At 36.6% G+C, this 23896-nt stretch overlaps 2 protein-coding genes across 13 annotated transcripts; both read right to left on the bottom strand.

The window, feature by feature from the left end:
* Positions 1 to 4432: 4432 nt before the first annotated feature.
* kif23 (kinesin family member 23) lies at positions 4433 to 18058 on the bottom strand. Of its 7 annotated transcripts, none has more exons than XM_081372099.1 (23): positions 17891 to 17986; positions 17310 to 17376; positions 17102 to 17230; positions 16598 to 16703; positions 16171 to 16307; positions 15953 to 16065; positions 15698 to 15865; positions 14928 to 14972; positions 13902 to 14014; positions 13684 to 13805; positions 10611 to 10713; positions 10425 to 10504; positions 10223 to 10342; positions 9973 to 10132; positions 9657 to 9818; positions 9400 to 9566; positions 8531 to 8704; positions 7825 to 8007; positions 6536 to 6769; positions 6368 to 6456; positions 6200 to 6278; positions 5718 to 5788; positions 4433 to 5619 (listed from the first exon to the last, which is right to left on the bottom strand). In XM_081372099.1, exons 1-23 carry the CDS (start codon positions 17902 to 17904, stop codon positions 5604 to 5606), a joined length of 2652 nt encoding a protein of 883 aa, XP_081228225.1. In that variant the 5' UTR covers positions 17905 to 17986; the 3' UTR covers positions 4433 to 5603. The 7 variants fall into 7 exon arrangements, with proteins under 7 accessions (XP_081228225.1, XP_081228227.1, XP_081228229.1 ...); XM_081372100.1 differs by having other exon boundaries at positions 5114 to 5619; positions 6200 to 6275; positions 17891 to 17977; XM_081372101.1 differs by lacking the exon at positions 14928 to 14972 and having other exon boundaries at positions 17891 to 18058.
* Positions 18059 to 18574: 516 nt separating this feature from the next.
* On the bottom strand, positions 18575 to 23480 carry paqr5a (progestin and adipoQ receptor family member Va). Of its 6 annotated transcripts, none has more exons than XM_081372366.1 (10): positions 23308 to 23480; positions 22478 to 22528; positions 21915 to 22143; positions 21615 to 21742; positions 20704 to 20909; positions 20467 to 20593; positions 20267 to 20311; positions 20081 to 20177; positions 19776 to 19920; positions 18575 to 19647 (listed from the first exon to the last, which is right to left on the bottom strand). In XM_081372366.1, the coding sequence occupies exons 3-10, from the start codon at positions 21966 to 21968 to the stop codon at positions 19421 to 19423; spliced, it is 1029 nt and encodes a 342-aa protein (XP_081228492.1). In that variant the 5' UTR covers positions 21969 to 22143; positions 22478 to 22528; positions 23308 to 23480; the 3' UTR covers positions 18575 to 19420. The 6 variants fall into 6 exon arrangements, with proteins under 6 accessions (XP_081228492.1, XP_081228493.1, XP_081228497.1 ...); XM_081372367.1 differs by having other exon boundaries at positions 18997 to 19647; positions 22462 to 22528; XM_081372371.1 differs by lacking the exon at positions 23308 to 23480 and adding an exon at positions 22888 to 23073 and having other exon boundaries at positions 18997 to 19647; positions 22462 to 22528.
* Between the last annotated feature and the right edge of the window lie 416 nt (positions 23481 to 23896).

The following is a 23896-nucleotide window of genomic DNA, read 5'->3' on the forward strand; positions in this document are numbered from 1 at the left end:
AGTGCTTTTCACTCCGGATCTGCTGGCATAAGTGAGTAATGTATGCTTATTTATTTGAAATTGCTATATTTTCCAGTGAGGAGCTCTCTGAGTGGTAGTCTTCCAGGGTTGCTCATGTGTCTCTCTCTTTTTCTTTCTCTCACTTCATCGGATCATAATCCTAATGCAGTAATCTAAAGCCCTATCATAGCATAACATTCTAGCTCCAGAGCCATTGCCAGCCGAGCCAAATGATTATATTGTAGTGTGGCTCATCAAGCTGCGTATGGTCAAAAAGCAGAGCACTTGATGGCTTGCACAAGTGAGTTTAATGTCTGCTCGTTGCTTGGAGCCCTTGACCCTCTCTTGGAGGCGCTCCATGTTAGTCACTCTCTAGTGCCTCCAAATTGAAATGGAGTCAGAGGAGCAGATGAGATATCCACCATCAGGCTTTGGCTGTGGAGCTAATAGAGAGATAGATACAGGGCCCATGAGCTATTCTCCTTACACAACTCAGATTGAGATGTCACAGAGGACAATTATTGTACAATCCATGAGCAGATCATTTAAAGTGCCCCATTAATGTAATGTGTTGTATATCTGTTTGTGAATGTAAAAAAACTGTAAAAGTTTTGAAGATCACAGTGCACGATAAATGGAGTTATTGTCTCACAAAAGAAAATCCAGTCTTACTTCCTCCACAAACTGTAGGTTTGTAACTAATTTACATAATGCCCATCTATGGTCTTCTTTGGCTGCCCATGAAAAGCATCTACTTTGACCCGCCCTCAAATTCTGTAGTTGTAGCTGAGGCCTGGAAGAGTTTGTCGACATGTTAAGAAGATCATTTTCTGCTCTGCGAAAGCAAAGCCACTTCGCATGCACATCCAATGAGGACTCATGCTGGAATTGATACGGTAAAACCATCGCCATCGTTACAGTTTGAATCATGTTTAACTCTTTCCCCAGTAGTATTTATTTTTTTATTGCCAGCCGCTGCCAGCATTTTTGATAATATTAACAAAACTTTCATGGCCACCAGTTTATTCAGCCCGTTCTCATCCTAGGGCGTCATATATTGACGCTTTTGACATTTCGTCGACATCGAACGCACATGGCACCCTTTAGCGTCAATATGAGACGCAGATAGAAATGGGCCAGAAGGCGCCTCCTAGTGGTCTAACCCTAACCCTACACTAGACCTAAACCTACCCATAACCGAACAAAGCTCTGTGCGTGTCATATTGACGCTAAAGGGTGCCATGTGCGTTCGATGTAGACGAAATGTCAAAAGCGTCAGTATATGACGCCCAAGGATGAGAATGCGTTGGTTTATTTTGTTGTATGAATATCTGAACATGCAATATATATTAAAAGAAAACGAAAACAAAAAAGTTTTATTCTAGCTTTGTGCATTCTTTTTTATCAACACTTGAATGTGGGTAAGTTTCACAAACATTTTGAACAAAAAGCTGAGAAAAACTACAATGTGCACAAGCAACGCTTGTTCTGCTCCTTTTTTGCTTGTTTTGATCTGGAGATTCAGTACCCTTTTAGATGATGCGTAATAGCACCCCCTACAATATAACATTAGCTATGATTTCCATTACCCTGTTTTTATGCGCATTTTGAAGTATTGCATCAGAAACGAGAGATGGAAACGCCAAATTTCGGAAAAACTTTTTACGCTAACTCGAGGTGGTTTTTGACTTGTGCGAAAAAGAGTTCATGCGAATAATGGGAGATGGAAACGCATTTCCCAAATAAATTTTGACGTAGAGAACATTAAACCTACGTGTTTCATGGGCTGTTTCCACTGATGGTTTTATTTATTGTTGGTTACTAGGTTACCAAACACCACCGTCATTCACTCAAACAACTTCGCACCTAATCCGCATTTGTTTTTGTTTTTTTTTGTTTTTTTTGGAAAGTTTCGCTTTACGTTTGAATGGAAACCCAGGTAGTGAAAACATGGAAAGCTGGAAAATTACGTTGAGAGTTAAATGTTGAGGAAGCCTCTGGAGCTGAAATCCAAATATGGTTTCATTTCATTTTCAAAACGCACTGCAAGCGATAGACCAATCACAACAGACTGGACCATCTGACGAATCAGAGCAGAGTAAGCTCTTTGAAAGGAGGGGTTTAGAGAAACTGACTCATTGATCTAACCATTTCAGACACTGTGACAAAAGAGGTGATGCTGCAACATATATTATGAGAATTTTTTTTACCTTGGATGTATGTAAACCTATGTTAAGAGACCTCTAAAACAATATTAGGAACCTTTAAAATAGCATAATATGGGCCCTTTAATATTTTGAGAACCAGACTATGGTTTTATCCTAAGCTGAAAGAGAAATCCCAGATAGAAAGACAAGGTGGATTCAGTTACAATTTTCTTTTCTTTTTTCTCAGAGCAGAAAAACCTTTGTCCACAAACCTCATTTCAGCTTGCTGTGGGAATGAGTGGTAGAATACGAAATTCTTTCGAAATTAAATCGGCAGTTTTGGCCTTGTAAGCAATCTTTTTAATCAAAAGGTAAATCCAGGAAGGAAGTTGAAATATTGGGAAAATATTTTGGAGGAAGTTTGCCTCATTTGAAATGGAATGTCTGGGCTCCAAACTCTTCAGACATGGTCCACTTCAGGTACTTGAGCAGAATTGCTACCGCTCCGACCTCCTTGACCTGTAAACATAGGCACACTTTTTTGTCCTGATACAAAATTGCTTCCACTCAAAGCAGCAAACACTCAATCACCTGCTAACATCTTAATTTTAACCAAACGTAACCCACCAAAAAATACAATTACAAACATTGTGCAGGCAAGCTTGATGCAAGGAATACCCTGAATAAGCCAATAAGCTAATGACCCTTTTTAATAACCATTTACCACCTAATTTAATATATATATATATATTGTACATAGATACAAATACAGCAATTTAATTCAACAGTCTGTCCTGGTGTATGAAGTAAACTGTTGAACTCTCAGGAAAAACAACTGATGGTCTTGGCTCATTCACACCATCATAAAGATGTGTAGAAATGTTTGTGTTCGTACCATATGTGGGAGATGTGTGAACAGTTTCAGATACGGTAATAATTCTTATTTAGATCCAATATCTTTGTGAGACTGAGTCTGTATTAAAGGGATAGTTCACTTTGAAATTAAATGTTGGTATGTTTTAGCTTACCTCAAGGGCATCCAAGATGTAGGTGTCTTTTTTTCCGCAGTAGTTTTAATTTTGATATTTTTAGGTCAAACTGTTCTTGTCTGTCAGTCGTATAATGCAGGTCTATGGTCACTGTCTCAAAGAGCATGCACAGAGTCCAAATTAAACAATTCCCCATCGTCCAAATTAAACAATTCCCCATCGTAAGTACACATTGATGGCCTAAGACACGAAACGAGCGGTTTGTGTGAGAAAACGAACAGTATTTATATCGTTTTTACCTCTTATACACAGCCACGTCCAAGTGATCTGAGGGCGCTAGCGCATCCTGTTGTGTGACGTGTGCGCAGACTGGTGCAGATATATACACTAGATGTCGCCTTGTCTACGGCAGTTCATTGGAACGAATGTCTTTAAGGCGACATCTAGTGTATATATCTATGCACCAGTCTACGTACACGTCACACACTAGGATGCGCGCGCCCTCAGATCACTTGGACGTGGCTGTGTATAAGAGGTAAAAACGATATAAATACTGTTCGTTTTCTCACACAAACCGCTCGTTTCGTGTCTTAGGCCATTAATGTGTACTTACGATGGGGAATTGTTTAATTTGGACGATGGGGAATTGTTTTAATTTGGACTCTGTGCATGCTCTTTGAGACAGTGACCATAGACCTGCATTATACGACTGACAGACAAGAACGGTTTGACCTAAAAATATCAAAATTAAAACTACTGCGGAAAAAAAGACACCTACATCTTGGATGCCCTTGAGGTAAGCTAAAACATACCAAAATTTTATTTCAAAGTCAACTATCCCTTTAAATATTTAATTGAAAACAGAAGCATGGCACCATACAAACACAAAGAGCTCAACAACTCCAATATTCCAACAACAAAAATAGCACAGCCCTAATGTTTTTCTTTGTTGGTGCCAAAATGGGAGAAAGTGGTCAAATCAAGTGCTAAGCTTTCTGAACCGGTTTTAATGTCACTTATAATGTACAAACAACAGCAGTGCATATTTCAGTAAGACGCATGACATTGGCACATTTACTTCTGGCCTCTGTGAATTGAGGCTTTTAACGCATTTCAGTGATGCCAAATCAGATTTGATACGTTAAGTAAATACAATTTCATAATCTAGTGCATAATCATAATTCTTTTAGACTGGATTTCAGAAACGTTTATTTACATGCCATGGATGTTGTGCTCACTAAGGCAGAGCCAACTAAAATATATTTTGTGAGCAGAATAACAAGCTAACAGCACAGACACAGTTTATCATTCATTTATTCTTAATGTGACAATCACTATAACAAGATAATACATAGCCCTTATGTGTTAAGCATGGGTTCCTGTAAGTCAAAGAAAATTTGTTGGCTTCTTAAATAGGTTTAAAACAGGTTTAAAATGTGAACATAAAAAAAAGCTCTTAAAACACTAGACATCCTGTCTAATAGTCACTACCGGTACTCAAACATGCATGACTGTAAAATGTCTTCCCCCCCCAGTAAAGTTAAACATTGCATCTACATTTCAAATTATATATTGTTTAATATTATTTTATGGAAATGACAAACACTTTGGCCAGAAAAACACTATTGCTAAGGCTAATTTCTTTTAGGATTTTTACATTCAAATAACCTTACATAATCTGAAAAATATATAAATACAGCTCGATAAAAACACTGCATTCTGATATCTTCCTTGATTTTTCACTTTTCTTAACAACTCTCATACTTCATCTTAAAGTATCCATTGTCTACATGAAAATAAATAGCCTTACTGTAGGAATTAAAACTGCTGTCCTCAATAGTTTAAACACTACTGCCATCTACTGATTTCTTATAGAATCATAACTACTCTTCATGGCTGAGAGAACTGCATGACAAATGAAAAAAATAAAAGGAATAGACAAATGTGTAAAATTAACCACTATGAATCAAATAAGTATATCATATGCAGTTTATTAACTGTTGTGTCTGCAGCAATATCATACAAATGAAACTACATGGAAAGTACTTTTCCCAGATGCTGCCTAGTGAAGTCATGAGAAGGACTTACTAAAGGACTTATAGAAACACCAGCAAATGTTTGTCCTAACTGTCAAATTTCAAGAGTATACATTAACATATATATAAAATACAAGCAAATAGCTAATGTGCTTAAGAGACAGTTAGGAAAAAACAACATTTGTAACACTTTTTTTTGTTTTGTTTTGTTTTAAAAACCACCCAGACTTACACTAAATGTGAATTTTACATGGCAACACCAAGGTAGAAAACGCAGTACAAAAACAGCTTTGGTGAACTTGTGTAGTCTTCTATAAAAAAGATTCTTTACATAAAAAGCATTAAAAAGAAAGTTTAAATAGTATAAAGTGAATTTGCTATTGCACACAGTGAGGAGAGGCTTCGGCTGTGATGGCAATGCGAGAGCAGTCTCAAGGCTTTCTGCGTCTATGAAACAAAAGAGGGTTAGTCCTCAGTTTTTAGTTACTTTTTACCTGTGACAAAAAAATATATATATTATGAAATGATACACAAATAGAGCTTACTTTGTATATCCGTGATGCTGATATCCAGGTCCCAAGTTTGAGCCAGCTCTCATCTCCAAAGCCACAGAGCACTAGAGTAAAGTCAATGGATAGATTTGGATTATTTGTCATTTAAAATATAGAGACATATGCATGCACACTCGTTCAAAAAAGGATGCATTACATTGATCAAAAGTGACAGTAAATGTTACAAAACATTTGAAATAAATGCTATTCTTTTAAACATTCTATTCAAAGAATCCTGGGAAAGAAAAAAACATTTCCACAAAAATATTAAGCAGCAGAACAGTTAACAATATTGATAAGAGATGTTTCTTGTGCATCAGAACAGCATATTATGATGATTTCTGAAGGATCATGTGACACTGAAGATTAATGATGCTGAAAATTCAGCTGTCATCACAGGAATAAATTTTTTTTTAAATGGGCATTTAAGTGTTAGTGAGCGCATTTAGCTAGTTGACACCAGAATATTTCTTTACCCTCGTCTCCACATCAGTCCAGTCTCCCTCCATAGGCTCACCATCCGGGCCAGACTCTGATGATCGCCTCTTACGGCTACTAAAAACAAAAACAATATAGAGCATTTACACAGAGACCTACAAGTTACGCACATGACCACCAAAGCATTCAAACTTGGCAACAATCACCTGGCCACAACAGGGTTTTCCTGCTTGAGCGTTTCGATGTCTGTGAATTGAACAGCCTGTCCTCCACCTCTAGTTCTGAACACTTCACCCTGATAAAGAGCAAAGGATTTTAATTTCAGCAGACACACAACACCAGACTGAGCAAGACCACCAGAGAAAGGAAGCTACCTTGATTAGCTTGGTCTGAATCTCCCCATCCGAGGCCACCTCCTGGTGTGTCAAAACGTACTTGTCACACTTGGACAGAGCTTTCTCATTAGGAGCGTTTACTTTGATGGCATTGGGGATGTTTGGCTGGAGAACTGTATCCAGGTCCACATTAGTGCTGGGTGTATGATCAACCCACCTCTCCCCACCTGCGGAGTGCGAGCGTCTGTGTAGAGGCCGGACCGCCGGCCCAGTCTATTCAATTAAAACAAACACAGTAAGACAAACAGAAAACAGACCACAAGCATGCTGAAGCGTTAGTGTGTTAGTGAATTTCTAAGCACAAACTAAACGTACCAAGCTGTTAGGAAGGGAAAAAAGCTGGAGATAAGAGTAGGACGCTTTATCTTCAAAGAAAAAAAAAATCTGCTTTTCAGTCTGCAGATATTAAATCTTAAAAAGTTGACAATTTCAGCTTCAACAACTTATGAGCATAATCGGTCTAAAGTGTATGAAGAGCAACTAAACAGCATTGTGAGTAACGGATGATATTGAGAAGATGAAAACTCACATTTATTCATCTAAAAGTGCAAAACAAAGCCATTACATGGTTAAAATAAGCAGCACATAATACCTTAGAATTTTACATTCAGATCTTCTGGATAATATTTGGAGCAGCTTAAAAACAGATCAAAAGGTCTACATTAAGCTACAATGTCTATATTAGTGTCTTGTTGAAGCTATACCTACAACTACAGCAAGATACTCCACTGACCCAGTGATCCGTTTCCTCTAGGTCTACATCTTGCGGCTGGACAGGCACCTCTCTGGCCCAACACCTGCCTCTTCTCCTGCTAAGACTGTCGGGAAGGCCCTGAGCTCTCTTCCTACTGTCTGGAGGCGACTGGCTACCCTGCCTGCGAGACTGCGGGACTCCCTGCTCCCACTCAGAGATGCAGGAAGCCACTGACACACTGCCTGGTCTGGGGAAGTGAAGATCTGGCCTGACCGTCTGAGAGAAGTTATATATAGGCTCCAAGGAGGAGAGGGATGACTGCGAACCATTGTAGGGAGACTGAAAGTGACATGATTAGTTCACACATGGTTTGCATGCAACAAACACCAGTACATTAAAAACAACATTTACAGCATTAAAAACGGGTGGGAAATCTGTGAAGGCGCACAGGGTTATTATACACACATACTGCAAAGCAGACCATGCATGGACAAATAAAGATGAGGTTTGTGGATTAGGTTAGGCATAATTTTCAGGGTCAGGCGCTCTAGAAACGCAAGTCAGTTAAACGTACAGGAACGGGTGACGGGGAGGCGGATCTCTTGGGGGGAACTTTGTCCTTTTCTCTGGAGGGCCGCTGTGGTTGCCGGTTCTCCGTCTTCCCCTCTGTCACAATGGCTTTGAGTTGTTTGAGTTTCTCATCCTTCACCCACAGCTTATTCTGCATCTCCAGCTGCTTGGCATTAACCCGCCTCTCCTGCAGAGAACAAACCATCCATGTATTACACCGACAAATTAAAAGAAAGATAGGCTAGTCTTTACCAAAACAAACCAATTTCAAATATGTGACCCTGGATCACAAAACCAGTCACAAGTAGCACAGGTATATTTGTGGCAATAGCCAACGATACATTTTATGGGGCAAAATTATTGCTATTTCTTTTAAGCCAAAAATCATTAGGATGTTAAGTAAAGATCATGTTCCATGAAGATATTTTGTAAATTTCCTACCGTAAATGCATAAAACATTGCAGTACAATCGTGAACATAAATGGACAAAAAGGCGAATTTCTCAATGTTTCGATTTTTTTGCACCCTCAGATTCCAGATAGTCGTATCTCGGCCAAACATTGTCATATCCTAACAAACCATACATCAATGGAAAGCTTATTTATTCAGCAAAAATCTATGAATGTATAAGTCTCAATTTAAAAAAATTGACCTATGTGACTGTTTGTGTGGTCCAGGGTCACATATAAGGTCTATGGAAAGATACTCACACATTCCTTCTCCCACTTGAGCTTGGCGTCAGTGACGATGCCCTGCATACGTGATTCCATGCGTCTCTTTTCAGACATTTCCCTTTGAAGCCTCTGTTCTCTGCTCTCCAATTCGTGCTGTAGAGATCGCTTGTCCTCCTCATAGATGTTGGTAGTTTTCTGCAGGATGTCAATCTTCACACAGAATAGCAATGCAGATGCATTAAAGCTGCCATATTCATATAGTAATTATTTCAACCATAATTATCATAGCCTAGTTTGTGTTGTGAAATGTCAGTTAAATCTACTGTGTACACTACAGTTCAAAAGTTTGGGTTTATAAGATTATTATTTTTGGCAAAAGACTTATGCTCACCAAAAGTGCACTTATTTGATAGAAAATACAATTAATATGAATGTGATATGAATATTAGTAATACTGTGGTTAAAAAGACAAGCACTTTCATACCTATACATTGACCTAGAGAGAGCAGTTGTCGAGTAAATGCAGATTTGAATGTTCTGGTGTGATTGATTCAACTGTCTATTAAAACCTTTGACATTGTCATTTAGGAATGAGATCATTTGGATGTTTGAAAATAAACATGCAGATACAACAGACCTGGAAAGGTCCTTGAATTTGAAGTTAACCCAGGTGTGGGAACCCTGTTTAAAAGAACTTTATACTTGTATAACAAGGACATGGTGCTGCACAATTAATAGTTAAAAGATCTCAATTCAAAAACTTTCCAGGGCCTTTAAAGTTTGTGAATGTGAAAAAAAAAAAAAAAAAAAAAAAAATTCAAGGACCCGTGGGAACCCTGTTAAAACAACCCTTTAGAAAAATATTGCTCTTCATTTTTATCCTGACTCAATGATGGTGCAAATACCTTGTACTCCAGCATCTTAGATTTCTTTTCCAGACGATCAATCTCGTTCTTCTGGTTCTGTATCATTTTATCCTTTTCCCCGAGCTTGCCACGCTGCTCATGGATGAAGTTCTCCTTGGAGACAATGTTGCTGTCCTGCTCTTGAAGCACAGACTTCAGCATGTTGGCTGAAACAAAATGAGGGCCAGAAATTAAAAAATAAAAATAAAAGGTTGCGCATGAAGGACAATATAAACAGCTCTGAATGATGATTTTACCTGTTTTATTGTACTCCTCTATCATCATCTGTCGAACCCTGTGTCTCTTCTCCAGGGCCTCGATGAGTCTGGGTAGAGTGACATCATCATTAGGGCTAGAAACCTCACAGGGAGGAAGTGGAGGAAAGGACTGAAGAAGCTGGTTCAATACTGTTGGAAACTCTGTAAAAGCACACATCACATATTGTAACATTAACAGTAACATTTAACAGAGACATTAGCCTGCATGTTAAAGAAACAGCACATTTGAGATGATGTTAACACGTGTTACATTCTCAAATAATGTGCAAGTTCACACACACACACGCAAAAATACCTCCATCTACAGGACCACCACGTTCCTCCAGTCTGCGAGTCAGCTCATCTTTGAAGGCTTGGTTCCTCTGTCGGCGACCAGCAGTATAGCCACAGATGGGCCGGTCAACAGGCCGGGCCACTTCCACTTCCTGAGTCATCTCAGCAAAGCGCATCACCAGCTGCACACAGATGGAAAACCCAAATATCACAGTATAAGTAGTATAAATCAACAGGAACAATCCATCTTTTGACCTGTTGATTTTGCTCACCATTGTCTCCTCATAATCATCAGCTTTTGGATTTACACACACGACCATCCTCACTTTACCTTCACCATCAAAGTAGTTTTTGAATAGATGGGTCACTTTAGAGTCTCTGTATGGAACCATCTGAGGACAGAAGTCAAGAGTGCCTTGCTGTTGCTGAATTTAGACATTTTTAATCAAAGGTCAGTTGAAATCTTCCACATACCTTGTTTGTGCCACACATCTGGTTCTCCCTCAGTACCTCAATACACGTGCGCAGAGTCATTAAAGATTGATTTATGTTGCCTGTGAGAGGTAAAAAATAAATAAATAAATAAATAAATGGTCTTCATATAAAACACACCTCTGAAATCCTAAAGTTAATCTTTAGTTCTTAGTGCCATTGGCGGACCTGCTTCACGGAGACGACTGCCCTCTGCTCGAGTTCTGCTAGTGCGTTCACTGCCAGCCAGATCCACCAGACACAACTGGCTCACGTTCACCTGATTCTTATCCTAAAAAATTATCAAATTAAAAACAAATATTAGGTCAGTGGTACCACTATCACAATTCAGAGCCCAACTTTGGCATTTCCACATGTAGGGCCAAAATGTCACATTTGAAGGGTTAGTTCACCTAAAAATTAAAAGTCTCAATTACTCATTCTCATCATGTCACGCAAAACTCATACGATTTATTTCCTTGAAGATATTTTTAACAAACCGAGACATTTCCATCCAAACCAAAGCTTTGACGCTTCAAGAAGTTAAAGACATCTAAGTCTTCCGCAAAGAGACAATCACTTTATATTTAGAAAAGATTTAATTTAGGCTTTTATTCACACATGAACATTAACGCACAGCACATCAAATATAGTAAACAGAAGCTGATGGAACAAAAAAAATGTCTTCTACATCACGTAAACACGTTTGAGCTTCTGCAGTATCAGTATACTTTTATTTAATGCCATGTCAGCATCTGTGGCTATCATCCTGGCAAAAACTGAATTACAAGAATACAAGACTTACATATACAGGGTATATACAGAAATTCTTAAGTTGAATTTAATACCTTTTAATACCTTTTTTAATACCTTCACAATATTTTTTTAATACCAGCACGACTTCAAGATGCAACTGTAGCGGTATAAAGTAATGAAATATCTTTCCAAAAATAATAAAACATTTCGGTGATTATAACTTAACTTCAACCCTGGACTCAAAAACCAACACAGAAACAGATAGAGATTTGTGGCCGATCCTTTCTTGCCCTCTTTTTTTTTTTTTAAGCTGTGATTTTAACACTTGATTTCATAGCTTTGTAAGATAAAATCCTTCTTTGCTAGACCTAATAATTATTTTGGTCTATAATCAAATCAATATCAAAAAGTAGAATAAAAAAGTATAGCATTAAAAAGTTTATTTTAACTAATAGTGTAATTTTCTACCATAAACTGTACAATTGAATAAAATTAGCTGCCAGATAAAAAATTAGCTATTAGATAACTTGCTTTGCACTTTTTTTTCTGGTTTCACCTCACTCCAGTCTAAACTAAATGATTTTTTTTTTTTTTTTGGTAATGTTTCTACACATTATGATATAAATAACCTGAAAATACTAGTAGTATACATACATGAATACATGAATTGTTTGTTCATGTTACTTAACAGTGCATTAACTAATGTTAACAAATACAACTTTTGATTTCAATAATGTAGGCTACTAGTAAATGGTGAAATTAGCATTAAGATAGATTAATTAATGCTGTAGAAGTGCAGTCTGCAGTCTAACTTATTAATAGTTAATGTTAATGTAGTTGACTAGAGTTTAATAAATGGAACCATATAAAATGTTACCGATTTGTTACACACCGATTCAGACGTCTCGTGAGTTCAGTGTCCGACAGATCAGTTATTTTAACCATTCATTAAAGTGAATCGGTTCAAAGGAGTCATTAGTTCGTGAATTATGCGATGTGTCATTAGCGGACGTCTACGTGTTGTGTGACTATCCCGGCAGTTAGGACATCGCACAAGTTTTGTGTCAAACAGAGAAAACATTTCATTACTGGATAGTTTTGTTTGTTTATTGAAAATGTGGTTTATGTCAGCTGAATGGGCGGAACGCTTTTCAGAGAACATAAGGCAGTGTATTTTAGCACAATTCACACCCAGCGGTAATGCAAGAAATAAATATCCGAATGCGCCACGTGAAACTTCGGTCTTCCGACCTTTTACCATCGTGTGTCAATAGATTTTGATTAATATGAGCGAGGGCGAGAGAGCAAGAGAGGAGAGAGTGCGCGCGCGCGCGACCGGGGCTCTTTCTCTCTGCTCATTCTTTCAGTTAACATGTCATGCACCCTGTCAGCGCAGCAGTCATCTACATTAGGCTACTCACCGATCAAATAAGGCTTTGGCGGGACAAAAATGCGCTTTGGCGGCCGCCAAAAAAATTCAATGCAGTAAAAACCCCGATGTCTCTTAAATGACTGAAATAGAAGCGAACTCGCGAACAGGTTTGGCAGCAAGCCAGCCGGGTAACTTACCCAGTTTGTTTCAGCGCGCGCGCGAACAAAAACCATGTCACATGATATCGCTCAGGTTCTACTCGCAACCTGTAAATAAATCCACGCGAATTTTAGAAGAAACGCCTGCACTTAACACAAATTGAAACTCATAGGCCTAGCTGCTAGGTAGCTAGGGTTCGAAAATTTAATACCTCGACAGATGACATTTATTACTTTTTAATACTTTTTAATGGCCTTAATTTTGGCTAATTTCATTTACTACCTTTTAATACTTTTTACAACCCCGCGGACACCCTGATATACAATAAAAATAAGCAAAAAAAAAAAACCCAGCAATTCTTATACAAGATTTTTAACAAATAAAATGATAAAAATTCTAAAACCTTTTCTGGTTTGAGCTTCTGCAAGAACTAATGAGTCTTTTGAAGCATCAGAGTTTTGGTGGAATGTTCAATTTAAAGATGGAAGTCCTATGGTTTTTTTTTTTTTTTTTTTTAAATGGGGGGGACGACGACTATCCTTTTAACATCCATCGTTTAACAATCCATTTAAAAGCTTTTCTGACTTGTCTCAGCTTTGACGATGTGAAATTACCCACAAATATCAGGTTCTCAGAGGGTTGTCAAAATTCTTATTACAGTGTTTAAAATGAAGGTGAAACTGCTGAACATTAGTTGATCACTAGGGGGTGTTAAAATACCTACAGACATCACATTCATTAAACCTGCATAAAGATCAGGAACACTACAATTGTTTAGCTGTGCCCAAAAAAAAATTACAATTTAAATGCTTTATTTATAATGGGGTAAAAAGAAAAGTTTCACTTGGCATTTGTCTGAACAACATTAGGTACCTAGCAGTTAACAGAGTTATTATTAAAAAAAAGTGTAACTAGTGATTGTTTATTGCAAAAAGGATTATATATAAAAAGAAAAAGCATTAGAATTAAACCGACCTGAAGCACATTGTCTCCATCTGCATCCAGAGGTGCTTGTGCCAATTTAACAATGAACACACTATGAGAGCGGCTGGACTCACGGTTCAATTGCGTGTTTGCAATCCTGCGCTTCTTCTGACCTGTTTAGAAAACAGAAGTGGTCATACAATAGCTCTGCGTGCTAACTACAAACAAACCATTTGAAAAAAAAAAATCTAACATCTACGTCAATGTACCTCTCCAAAAGACTTCAAAAGCTTCCTCTGTTGACTTGACCTCAACCTCGGTGCACCCAGCCACATACATGTTGTGATTTTGATCTTCACGCAGTATTTTGGATTGGGGCGGTCTGAAATGTGAGAAAGCATGAGATCACTTCTGTAACCACAGAGTAGAATAAACTAATTATACAGCCATGTTGCAATGAAGCACAGTTTCTGCATGGGTGTCTACTGGCAAGGGAAACAGACAGCCAAGACAAAAGCTTCTACACTGGCACAAAAAAAACTGATTTTTTACTCACATCTAACAGGTCAGAATTTGTTGCACACATGTAAACAAATCCAAACTATTTTCGCATCCGATCTGAGCATTTTCCAAATGTGGTTTTAAATCAGATACACATCTGATATCTGGACATCCGACCTGCGTCTAAAAACGTATATATTCGATTTCAAGCCACCACAAGGCGAGGCCGACACGTTTGCCCACAAAGATAGCTTTTTAATGTCGTATCATGAAGCAGATGTGCCTGGTTTTGCAGTTTTTTTTTTTTGTTTTTTTTTCAATTCTTATTTCAGAATTACCCTTATTTTCCTATATATCCACTCGGTCAGATTTTGCGCTGCAAAACATCCATGACAGCGGTTTTCTTGTATATGCTGGCAAATAATCATGGCCACCCGACAAGAATTATATTTAAAAAAAAAAAAAAAATGAATAGCATGGCCATTCAAAACCAGAGGGTCTACCATGTGCATAGTAAAGTGATCACCAACAATCATTTTGGGCGGGAATTAATGTAAACACAGATATCGGATACCAGTCGTGTCTAAAGTAAATGTAAACAGGCAGGCCCCAAAAAAACCTGGATATGGTCAAAAGATCAGATCTGAGCATTAGAACGTGTAGTATAAACACAGCCACAGAGAGACTAAAAGTATTTGAAAGCAAAGATAGGACATGCAGCACAGCTACACAAATGAAAGAAAATCCTTAAAGGCAGCAAGTCCATCTATAAATGGATTTCACTGGCCACGTACATGAACTCAGTGTTGTTTCTCAGAGGTGTGCCTGCACCATTCCACCTAGTGAAAAAACAAAATACATGTATCTATAAACTAAGCTTTCTGATATTAAATAACTATTTTTAACTTTTTTTTATCCAATTAAACTAAACTGAAACTATCTTGGGGTTGGTTACAAAATCTACCAAGTGTTGTCAATGAAACATTTAAATTGAGTAAATATTGCCTAAAATAATTGTATTATAATTGTAATTGTAAATTGATAAAAAAAAGCCTAATAAAATCATAATGACAAATACACAGTGAAATAGTAATATTGCTTGCTACAATTAAAAATATTTTTAAATAAATTCAGCAGTTATTCTTCAGTCTTCAGTGTCACAACACTTCAGACATTCTAATATGATGATGATTTGGTGCTCAAGAAACATTTATTTTTAATCTTCAAAACTGTTGTGGAGCTTAATATGTTTGTGGGAAAAAATTAAGATAATTTGATAAATATGAGGTTCAAAAGAAAAGCATTTATTTGAAACGGCAATCTTTTATAACATTATAACTGCCTGTACTGTCATTTTTGATCATTAATGCATCCGTGCTGAATAAATGTATTAATTTACTAAACCAGTATTAAAAAACCTGATTCCAAACTTTTGAACAGTGCCGCATAAAATAAGTGTTTTATAAAGCATACAGATGACATACAGCGCACAAAGACAGTGAATGAGAAATGATAACATCACTAATTTCAATTTACCACTAAATATCAAACTTAACTAACTTACTTGGGCTTTATTGGGTCAAAAGGAGTCTCCTCCAGGAGATCATAGATGTAGTTGTTGTAAATCTCAATGTAAGACACAAAGACACTATAGCTGCTGTCCTCATCCACCCCATCTGCTCTACAAGCATCCTCCGGGCTGATCATGTCAGCAAACTCAGGGTCAATTCGTCTACAAAACAAGAACAGCAGATAAATGTACTGTTTCTCATTTAAATTAGATTAGGTTCTTTTGTAACTGATTTCAAATGGAAATAACCTTGTAGTTGGGGTCTTCGGTACAGCTGACTGACTGTCTCGCTTCTGTCGGTCCAAGAGTGCATCTACCTGATTCTGCACCTCCATGCCATTTTTATCATCAGGCTTGAAAACCTAATGAGGAAAAGATCAAGATAGCTCAAATATGGAAAATTTACTTATGCACTTTTAACCTGTTATAAAAGAATAAAAGAAAAGTAAATTGATGAATTGGCTCACATATCTCTTTGCCTGGTAGGGGCCAATGCTGTTGAAGATCATGTCAAGGGAACGTGGAAGCAGCCCACCTTGACCCGGTGAGCCAGTCATTGTATGAGTTTTCCCACTGCCGGTGACACCGTAGGTGAACAACAGACCTAGTTTAAAAAGAGGAAAACTGCTGTCAGTCTTACCACAGACCAAGCTTAAGCCTAGTTCCAGACTAAGAGGCATGTTTGAGCCATTTTAACTGAAAGCAACTTGCACTGGCATCTCTTAAAATATGTCTCAAGATGCACACCAGTAATTTTTTTTCTAAGGCATGTTTATGAAAGCTACTTAAATGCCCTAATTAAACTAATGCCTAATCCGGCTTAATCTAAGCCCTGTCTGTGAAACCAAGCCAGTGTTTTTAAATAACAAAATGTGTCCAGAAGAGCATATTTACCATTTTTACAGTGAATAAGGTCTTCCACCAGAGGTTTAGCAACATCTTCAAATAATTCCTTCTGTGTCGTTTTAATTCCAAACACTTTTTTGAAGGAATATTGTGTCTGAAACAGAAATGATTAGTTAACTTCAGTAGTCCAACAAAGCCTGACTAGTGCCATAAGCTTCAAAGGAATATTTTTCTGTTCCATGCAACACAAAATTATACAACAAAATGTTGCAAATGAGAGAAAGCAGTTCATTGAAAAGATAAGACTCAAAAAAGCACGTTGTACGGACCACATTTATGGTGCTTTTACAGTTATTTTACAAGCTTGACAAACCTAGTACTCATTTTTATTATATAGAAAAGTGTAACCATTGCATACATCAAAAATCACTTTGTGTTGCACAGAAGAAAAAGCCATACAGTATTAGAGAGCTGGAGGGGAGTAAGGGTGAACTAATCCTAATTCACAAAAAGATCAGATACATTTTTTAAATAATTCTTGAGGGCACTCACCTCTTTGTATTCACCATTCCTATTGGCTTTGAGCCCATCAGGGGCATGTAACTGAATGGTGGTGTTGCTTATAACCTCAATACAGCATTCCTCATCATCTGCACCCAGTGGGCGCACGCGACAATACACCTGCCAACACACACATCGCAGATTAATACGTTTATCGTGATTTTGATTAACTTAATGTGAGCAACAAGTTACAACATACTCCAACAGGGTCCTTCTGGTTGTTGGAAGTCTTTTTTGGAGGAGGGCGGCGGGGAGTCTTGCCCTTCCTGTTACAAAAGCAAAAATTCAGACGTCATTCCGTCAGTAAATAACTTCAGTTCAAGCAAAAGGAGTCTGGCTTTGTTTGAAAGGGTCCTAACTGGCTTTAAGCGATCTTTTTGGAGTTAACGTTACATAAGGAAAATTGAACCAGCAAACGTAACGTTAATTACTGATTTTAACGTGAAACACTAACGTAAGTTGGTTAGCGTACACGTTGGTAATACTGTGGTCAACAAATAGTCAACCTACTAAAATAAATAGAAAACATGAGAAATTACGGGGGATTATGAACTGATCCAAAGTACAAACAGTGGTAATAACGCTAAAGAAACTCAACGAGCCGTGAGCGAGTTAACGTTAACTTAGCTACAATAGTTAGTTAGCTGCTAACTAATGTCTGCCAAGACCCACCTAACGTCTTTCTTGTGAGACCATACACCCAGTTATTTGTAAATAAACAGAACTTTAATAATTCGCTATCAGTTTAACTAAAGTACAAAATATGCATAAGACACTTACGCTTGCCTAATCATGTTGAGCTGTTTTAGTTCAATTCCGCGACGCCGTTGCCCTGTCCTTGTCCGTATACAACACTCGAAGTTCAAACGTTCCCTCTCCTGCGTCAGAAACTGATTTTTCAAATGTGACCAATCAGCGAGCTCAGAAGAGCGGATGTCCCGCCTCAAGCCCCACAGCTCTCCTATTGACAATATCCGGTTTTATCCAGAATCTAATAAACAAGGGAGAAAATGTGGTATTTATTTTTTTAAAGTCAACAGTTATTAGAAAGGTTGTTGTATTGTTGAATTTGTATTAGTGTATTGTTTGAATGTTTAATTGTGATGGTAAACTGCAAATGTGGAAACTTATTTTAGCTTTGTATTTATAATAGTATGCAATAACCTGTCACTAGAAGTGAAGTTTGTGCTTTTACTTCAAGGACCGCAATGGAAACAAGTTTTTAACTTTATTGTGCTATCATTGACAAATGAGTGTATTTCACTACTTTTTTTTGTCTTAATAAAATAAAATCAAACACGAGTAGCTTTTCTGTCGAAAAACAACTAATATGAATCTGAAAATAAAAAACGGTATAATATATATAGGAAAAACTAAAAATATATATTAAAAAAATTAGTTTATAGGTTTGTTAGTTTGTTATAGGTTTTAACATCAGGGCTATTTACATGGCAAACACAAGGTCAATATCACAATCCATACAATTTTTATTTTTATATAAAACATTTCAAGACATAAGATAAACATTGACATAAGATAGAAAATCTTAAATACATCTGGGTGATACATTCTGAAATATTCCATTTAAACATGTTTCTGCGTATCATAAAAATGACAGTCAAGCAAAATATGTTTTACAATCAAAGTAACTTGACACAAGAGACATAAAAGGAGGAACTTCACCTATCAATAGAAACTCATTGCAAGTCTTGAGTAACCCAGTCGGCACCTAGTGAAGATGACTTGATCATGTCTTGATTTGAAGTTATAGAAGACACTTCTTTTTATACTGGTGTTTATTTCAGTTTATTATTTTTATATTCGTCCCATTCCTTCAGTCACTTGAAACTGATGTGCAAGCTAATTAATGGTCTGAAGTCAGAAGTCAGGTGGTATCAGTTTTATTTAGTAAAAATATAAAACATTACATAATAACAAGATATATTTAAAGTAATATATATTTTTACAGTGTTCAAAAAGGCTGATTATAAAAATGCACTTGTATATAAATTATGATAATAAGTCTGATTAATGTGCTTCAAAAACATGTAAGTATTCTTTGAAATTGTGCAAATGTTAAAGAACTGAAGAAAAAAAAATTACTACAAAAACATTGCTCAAACATACAACCTAATCATAAATTATACAGTCTTATACTCTTCCAGATTAAATAAAATCTTCTCAGGCTGTTCATAAAATTGCTTCTTTTGAACAGTCATACAATCTATAAATATATTTTACACAGTTTTAGGGAAACTAACTAACATGGCTGCCCGGAGTAACCTTATCAAATGTCACATTTCAAACTAACTAGTTCTTCACACCTCTGGTGGAGAAAAGTGCCAGACTAAAAACATATATTATACAAAGCCCGCTGACCACACTAAAGATTGCAGCTCCCGCAGTGTTTGAAAGGGTGATTGGTGGCAAATGAGCATGAAGCCACTGCTCCCGTGCAGCCATGTCCAGTTCGTTAGCAGTCATCTGGAAATACGTGCCAATAATAGCGAACACGTGGAAGAGCTGATGACTGTGACCTGTGAAGGATGCATAAAAAAAAACAAAGTTTATAATTAGTAGAGTTTACTGTTGTTCGCCACTATAATTATACCATCTGAATTTAAGATGATTAGTTTAAAGGAAATCTAAGGATCTGTTATTGTACCTATGTAGTCAAAACTACCAGGAGCCAACCGTTCAGGCAGGTGTGTAGCAAAAAGAAAGCCAGTGAAGAGAGCCAATGACGTGTGCTGATAGTGGACCGTACTGGCCTCATTAACAGTGCAACCCTCACCAGCACACACAAAGATCTACAAAAGGAGGCCAAAAGTCCAAACAAAGGTACTTTACGTAAATTCATTTTGTTCAATTTCTCAATCAATACAAATACAGCCAAAACAAAAAGTTAAGTTGTTCCACACACACACACAAAAAAAAAAACACAAAATAGAAATGACCCAAAACACTTACTCTATAAAAGAGAGGGATGTTGTCAAAGAGATATGGATAAAGAAAGGCGATTATCCTTAGACGTTTACAGAGCTTCTGATCTTTTCCCCCAGAATACCTAAAAGAGAATAATAATTGTTTATTTACTGAAAATATATATTTTTTACTATCAAATATGCCAAGGTAAGAATGCAAAAGAGGAATTACCTTTTAATGCTGTGATAATTATACTGAAAAAATGGTAAACCAAGTCTTAAAACAAAAGAAATAAAATGTTTAGTCTTGACATTTTAGCACAATATATACTTTCAGGAAAATGTATATTTGCAAAATGTAAATTCACAAAGCAGGTTTGAAATATTTCCATTTTTACTGGAATTATAGGTTTTATTGATTCCTTATCCTACCTTGAGTAGCAGGCCAGTGCAGTAGAGATCACAGAGTTGACAACAGCTATAGGAACATAATATTCATGAAATGTGCTATCAACCCATTTATCTGGAAATGAGTAAGAAGAGTAGGCGATGGCAGAACCTGTTGATGATCAAATACACAAATTAAAAAAAGAGGAATTGAAGGAAAGAAAATATTAAAGAAACAGAAACTGCATTTTACTCAATAGTTCTGTTGTATTTTCTACATACCAAGGCTGTAGAAGCTGAGTGCTCCATAATCAAAGAAGAAGCAGATGTGCCTGGCCCGTTCTGACATGGTACTGAAGGTGTGAGCACAGCTGGAAGCGAGTGGGTACACACAACATGACAGCAGGAACACCAGCAAGGGCCAGGTGAACGGGTCCTGCCAGTCATCCTGCACCAGCACTACTGTCAGCAGTTTCCATAAGAAAAACCTTGCATAAAAAAAAAACATCCATTACTTGACAATCTAAAATCGCAAGCATGCATCAAAGACGTGGTGTAGCAGTAGTCTGAAAGTCTCTTGCAATAAAAAGGCTAAACGCCACAAATTCACACACAGACATATACATATCTACATATGAATACACACTGCCCAGCAAAAAAAAAAAAAACAATATCACTGTTTGGATTCAAATAGGCAAATGGTTAGGAGTCTATGATTGGATCATTATTGCAGTGATTATTATGTTTCTAGCATGTTTTACATTTGGCAACAGTTCTTCTAACACTAACTGGTTGTGTTGTTTTTCATTTCTTAATCAAACATGTAGGAAGACACATCATGGCCAGATCTTAATCAAAAATTGATGCACCTTTTGATTGAAATAAATGTTGTGATGTCATTTCCATCAAGAGCAACATACATTTTTGATCAACATCTTGTATTGACAATGCAAGAGTCGAGCACTCTGTAAAGTCTACTCCAGCACATCCCAAATACATTCAATGAATTTACATAACACTGCAATAATGATCCAGTCATTGACTCTTAACCATAATAATATATATATATATATATATATATATATATATATATATATATATATAAATAAATAAATGCAAATACAGGAAAATTCTCAATTTTAACATTAGCAAATGTAAACATACAAAACGATGAATGCTGAAACTGAATTTACCATGTAGGCAGAAAATGAGTCCAAATATTGAGTGTTTCATTTGTTAGTTGGAAAAGACTAAGCACACACTCTTTGGCAGAGCTGCATGGGTGGCGATACCCTGAAATGATGCCATCCTCATGGAAGACCTATAACGAGACATATATTTATTAACTGAAATTTAAATTTATCAAGTTAATGTATCTGCTTTAATAGTTTATGACTGACATGATAAATCGCAACTCAACCAGTGTACAACAAATTCAACAGTGCTAAACAATGATATTTCTTGCAAAGTAACATCAGCACTGAAAAACTTACTTTTGGAACTTGGTTGATGGTGAACACCTGAGGTAGCTTGATGAGATTGAGCATAGTAGAGGAAGGCTCCAGCAATTACAAGATGAAGAGACCAGCTGCCATCTACAGAGCTTCTTCTTGATTCCCTGTGATTGCTTTAGAAGTCTTCCTTTAGTGTTCCCCTCGATTATAGTATCTCACAGTCCAGTACCCATCTCAGGATGTTTCTACAAAACCTCCCTAAGTGCACCTATGGGAGTCAATAGTTTCAAGATGACGTTTTGAATCTGCAAGTCTTTCATACATAAAGCTGTTATCTGGAAAAGCGCATCAAAACAACACATATTAAAATGTAAAAATGTGTTGCTGTCGAACCAAACACTTGTTTTAGGATAGAGACAAACTAAATGTCTACGACAGCCTTTTACAAACCTGTTATGAGCAGCAGAGCAATAGACGATAGGTTTATCAAACTCTAGTCATAAACCATGTGGCTGCAAATTAACCTTCCTGAATAAGCACAAATTTAATCATTAAACCCCTATTATTCTCATATTTATACTGCTACCTGAAAATCACCATACCTCAAGTACAAAAGGTTAGTAGATCATTAACTTGAAGACTGGAGAGGAGAGCTGGGAAGAAGAAGAAAAAAATCACATGTCTTTGCCCTTAACTTTTTTTGTTAGGTAGTAAAATCTTCAAATTATTAAATATTGTTTAACATATAGAGGGATGTGTAAAATCCTAAAAATAACATATATGACTGGTGTATCAGAGCTCATATTTTGGGAATATAGCCTATAGCATAGAATACACAAATACAAGGGTCCTAAATCTTTACTCAGTAAAATACTTAAATGGAAAGATAACAAGTAAAATGTAACTCATCTGCATTGTGCAGTATCATTAATAAATGGTAAACAATGAGGTACATTTTTTGAATTTGGCAACAATAGACTTGACACAAAAAAGTTAAAGCACACAGGCTCACCTGAGGGGGAAAATAATCCAAAATCCAACTAAGCATATAATAATTACAAGGTGGAAGTAGATATTGTCTTTAACATTCTGATTTCAAATATTGATTTTGATTGTTGATTTGAAAAGTGTATAGCCTACATCAAAAATGTGAGGACACTAGTTTAATCCAAAACATCACATCAAATCTGATTTAAGTGAAGCTCATCGCTCATAATGAACAACACGTGCCGCGAGTTCACACTGAAAATGCCAGACAAAATTCTTCTTGAATTAATTATTTGCCCTACAAAGCTGTTGCAAAATATAAAGACTGCAAAGGAATTAAATACTTCATTGCATATTATAAAGAAAATACCTCACGTTTTATTTCTGAAAAGACAGTAGCTTTCATCAATAAACGCAGCTCAAGTCTGTTCTTTGTCACACTTACCGTCAGATGTAGTTGTGTTTTCGACGTTGAGTGTGAGAAATGAATAAATAACACACCGTGACTGTTTGCTATTTTTCCCCTTCTGAAAACGAGTGGGAGGACAACATGCCTTTCTTTGTTTTCGTTGTCAGCTGTAAGTCCATGGGCTTCTGTGATTGGCCAACACACACGCCCTGAGTTGCCGTATCCAAGACGCTAAAATCAAATCTCCCACTGCAAGTACAACGAGACGCCCACCGAAGTGGTCTAGATCTGAAAATTGTTTTGTTTTAAATTGATGTTAAATTAAATGTATTTATTTATTTATTTATTTTTGTTTGTTTGTTAATGTTATTTATTTATTTTTCATGTCCCAAAAATCGCAAACATAAAAATTAAAAAATAATAAATAATAATAATTAATAATAATTAATAAAAATATATTTATATTTTTGTATTAACTTGTTTCTACATTATAATTATATAGTATTATATCAAGTTTATATATTATTTGGTTTGAACAGAGACTGCGATCAGTTTAAAGGGAAAGTTCACCCAAAAAAGGACAATTCTGTCATCATTTACTCACCCTCAAGTTGTTTCAAACCTG

This window comes from Scardinius erythrophthalmus (assembly GCF_964197995.2).
Source record: "Scardinius erythrophthalmus genome assembly, chromosome: 8".
Classification (NCBI taxonomy): domain Eukaryota; kingdom Metazoa; phylum Chordata; class Actinopteri; order Cypriniformes; family Leuciscidae; genus Scardinius; species Scardinius erythrophthalmus.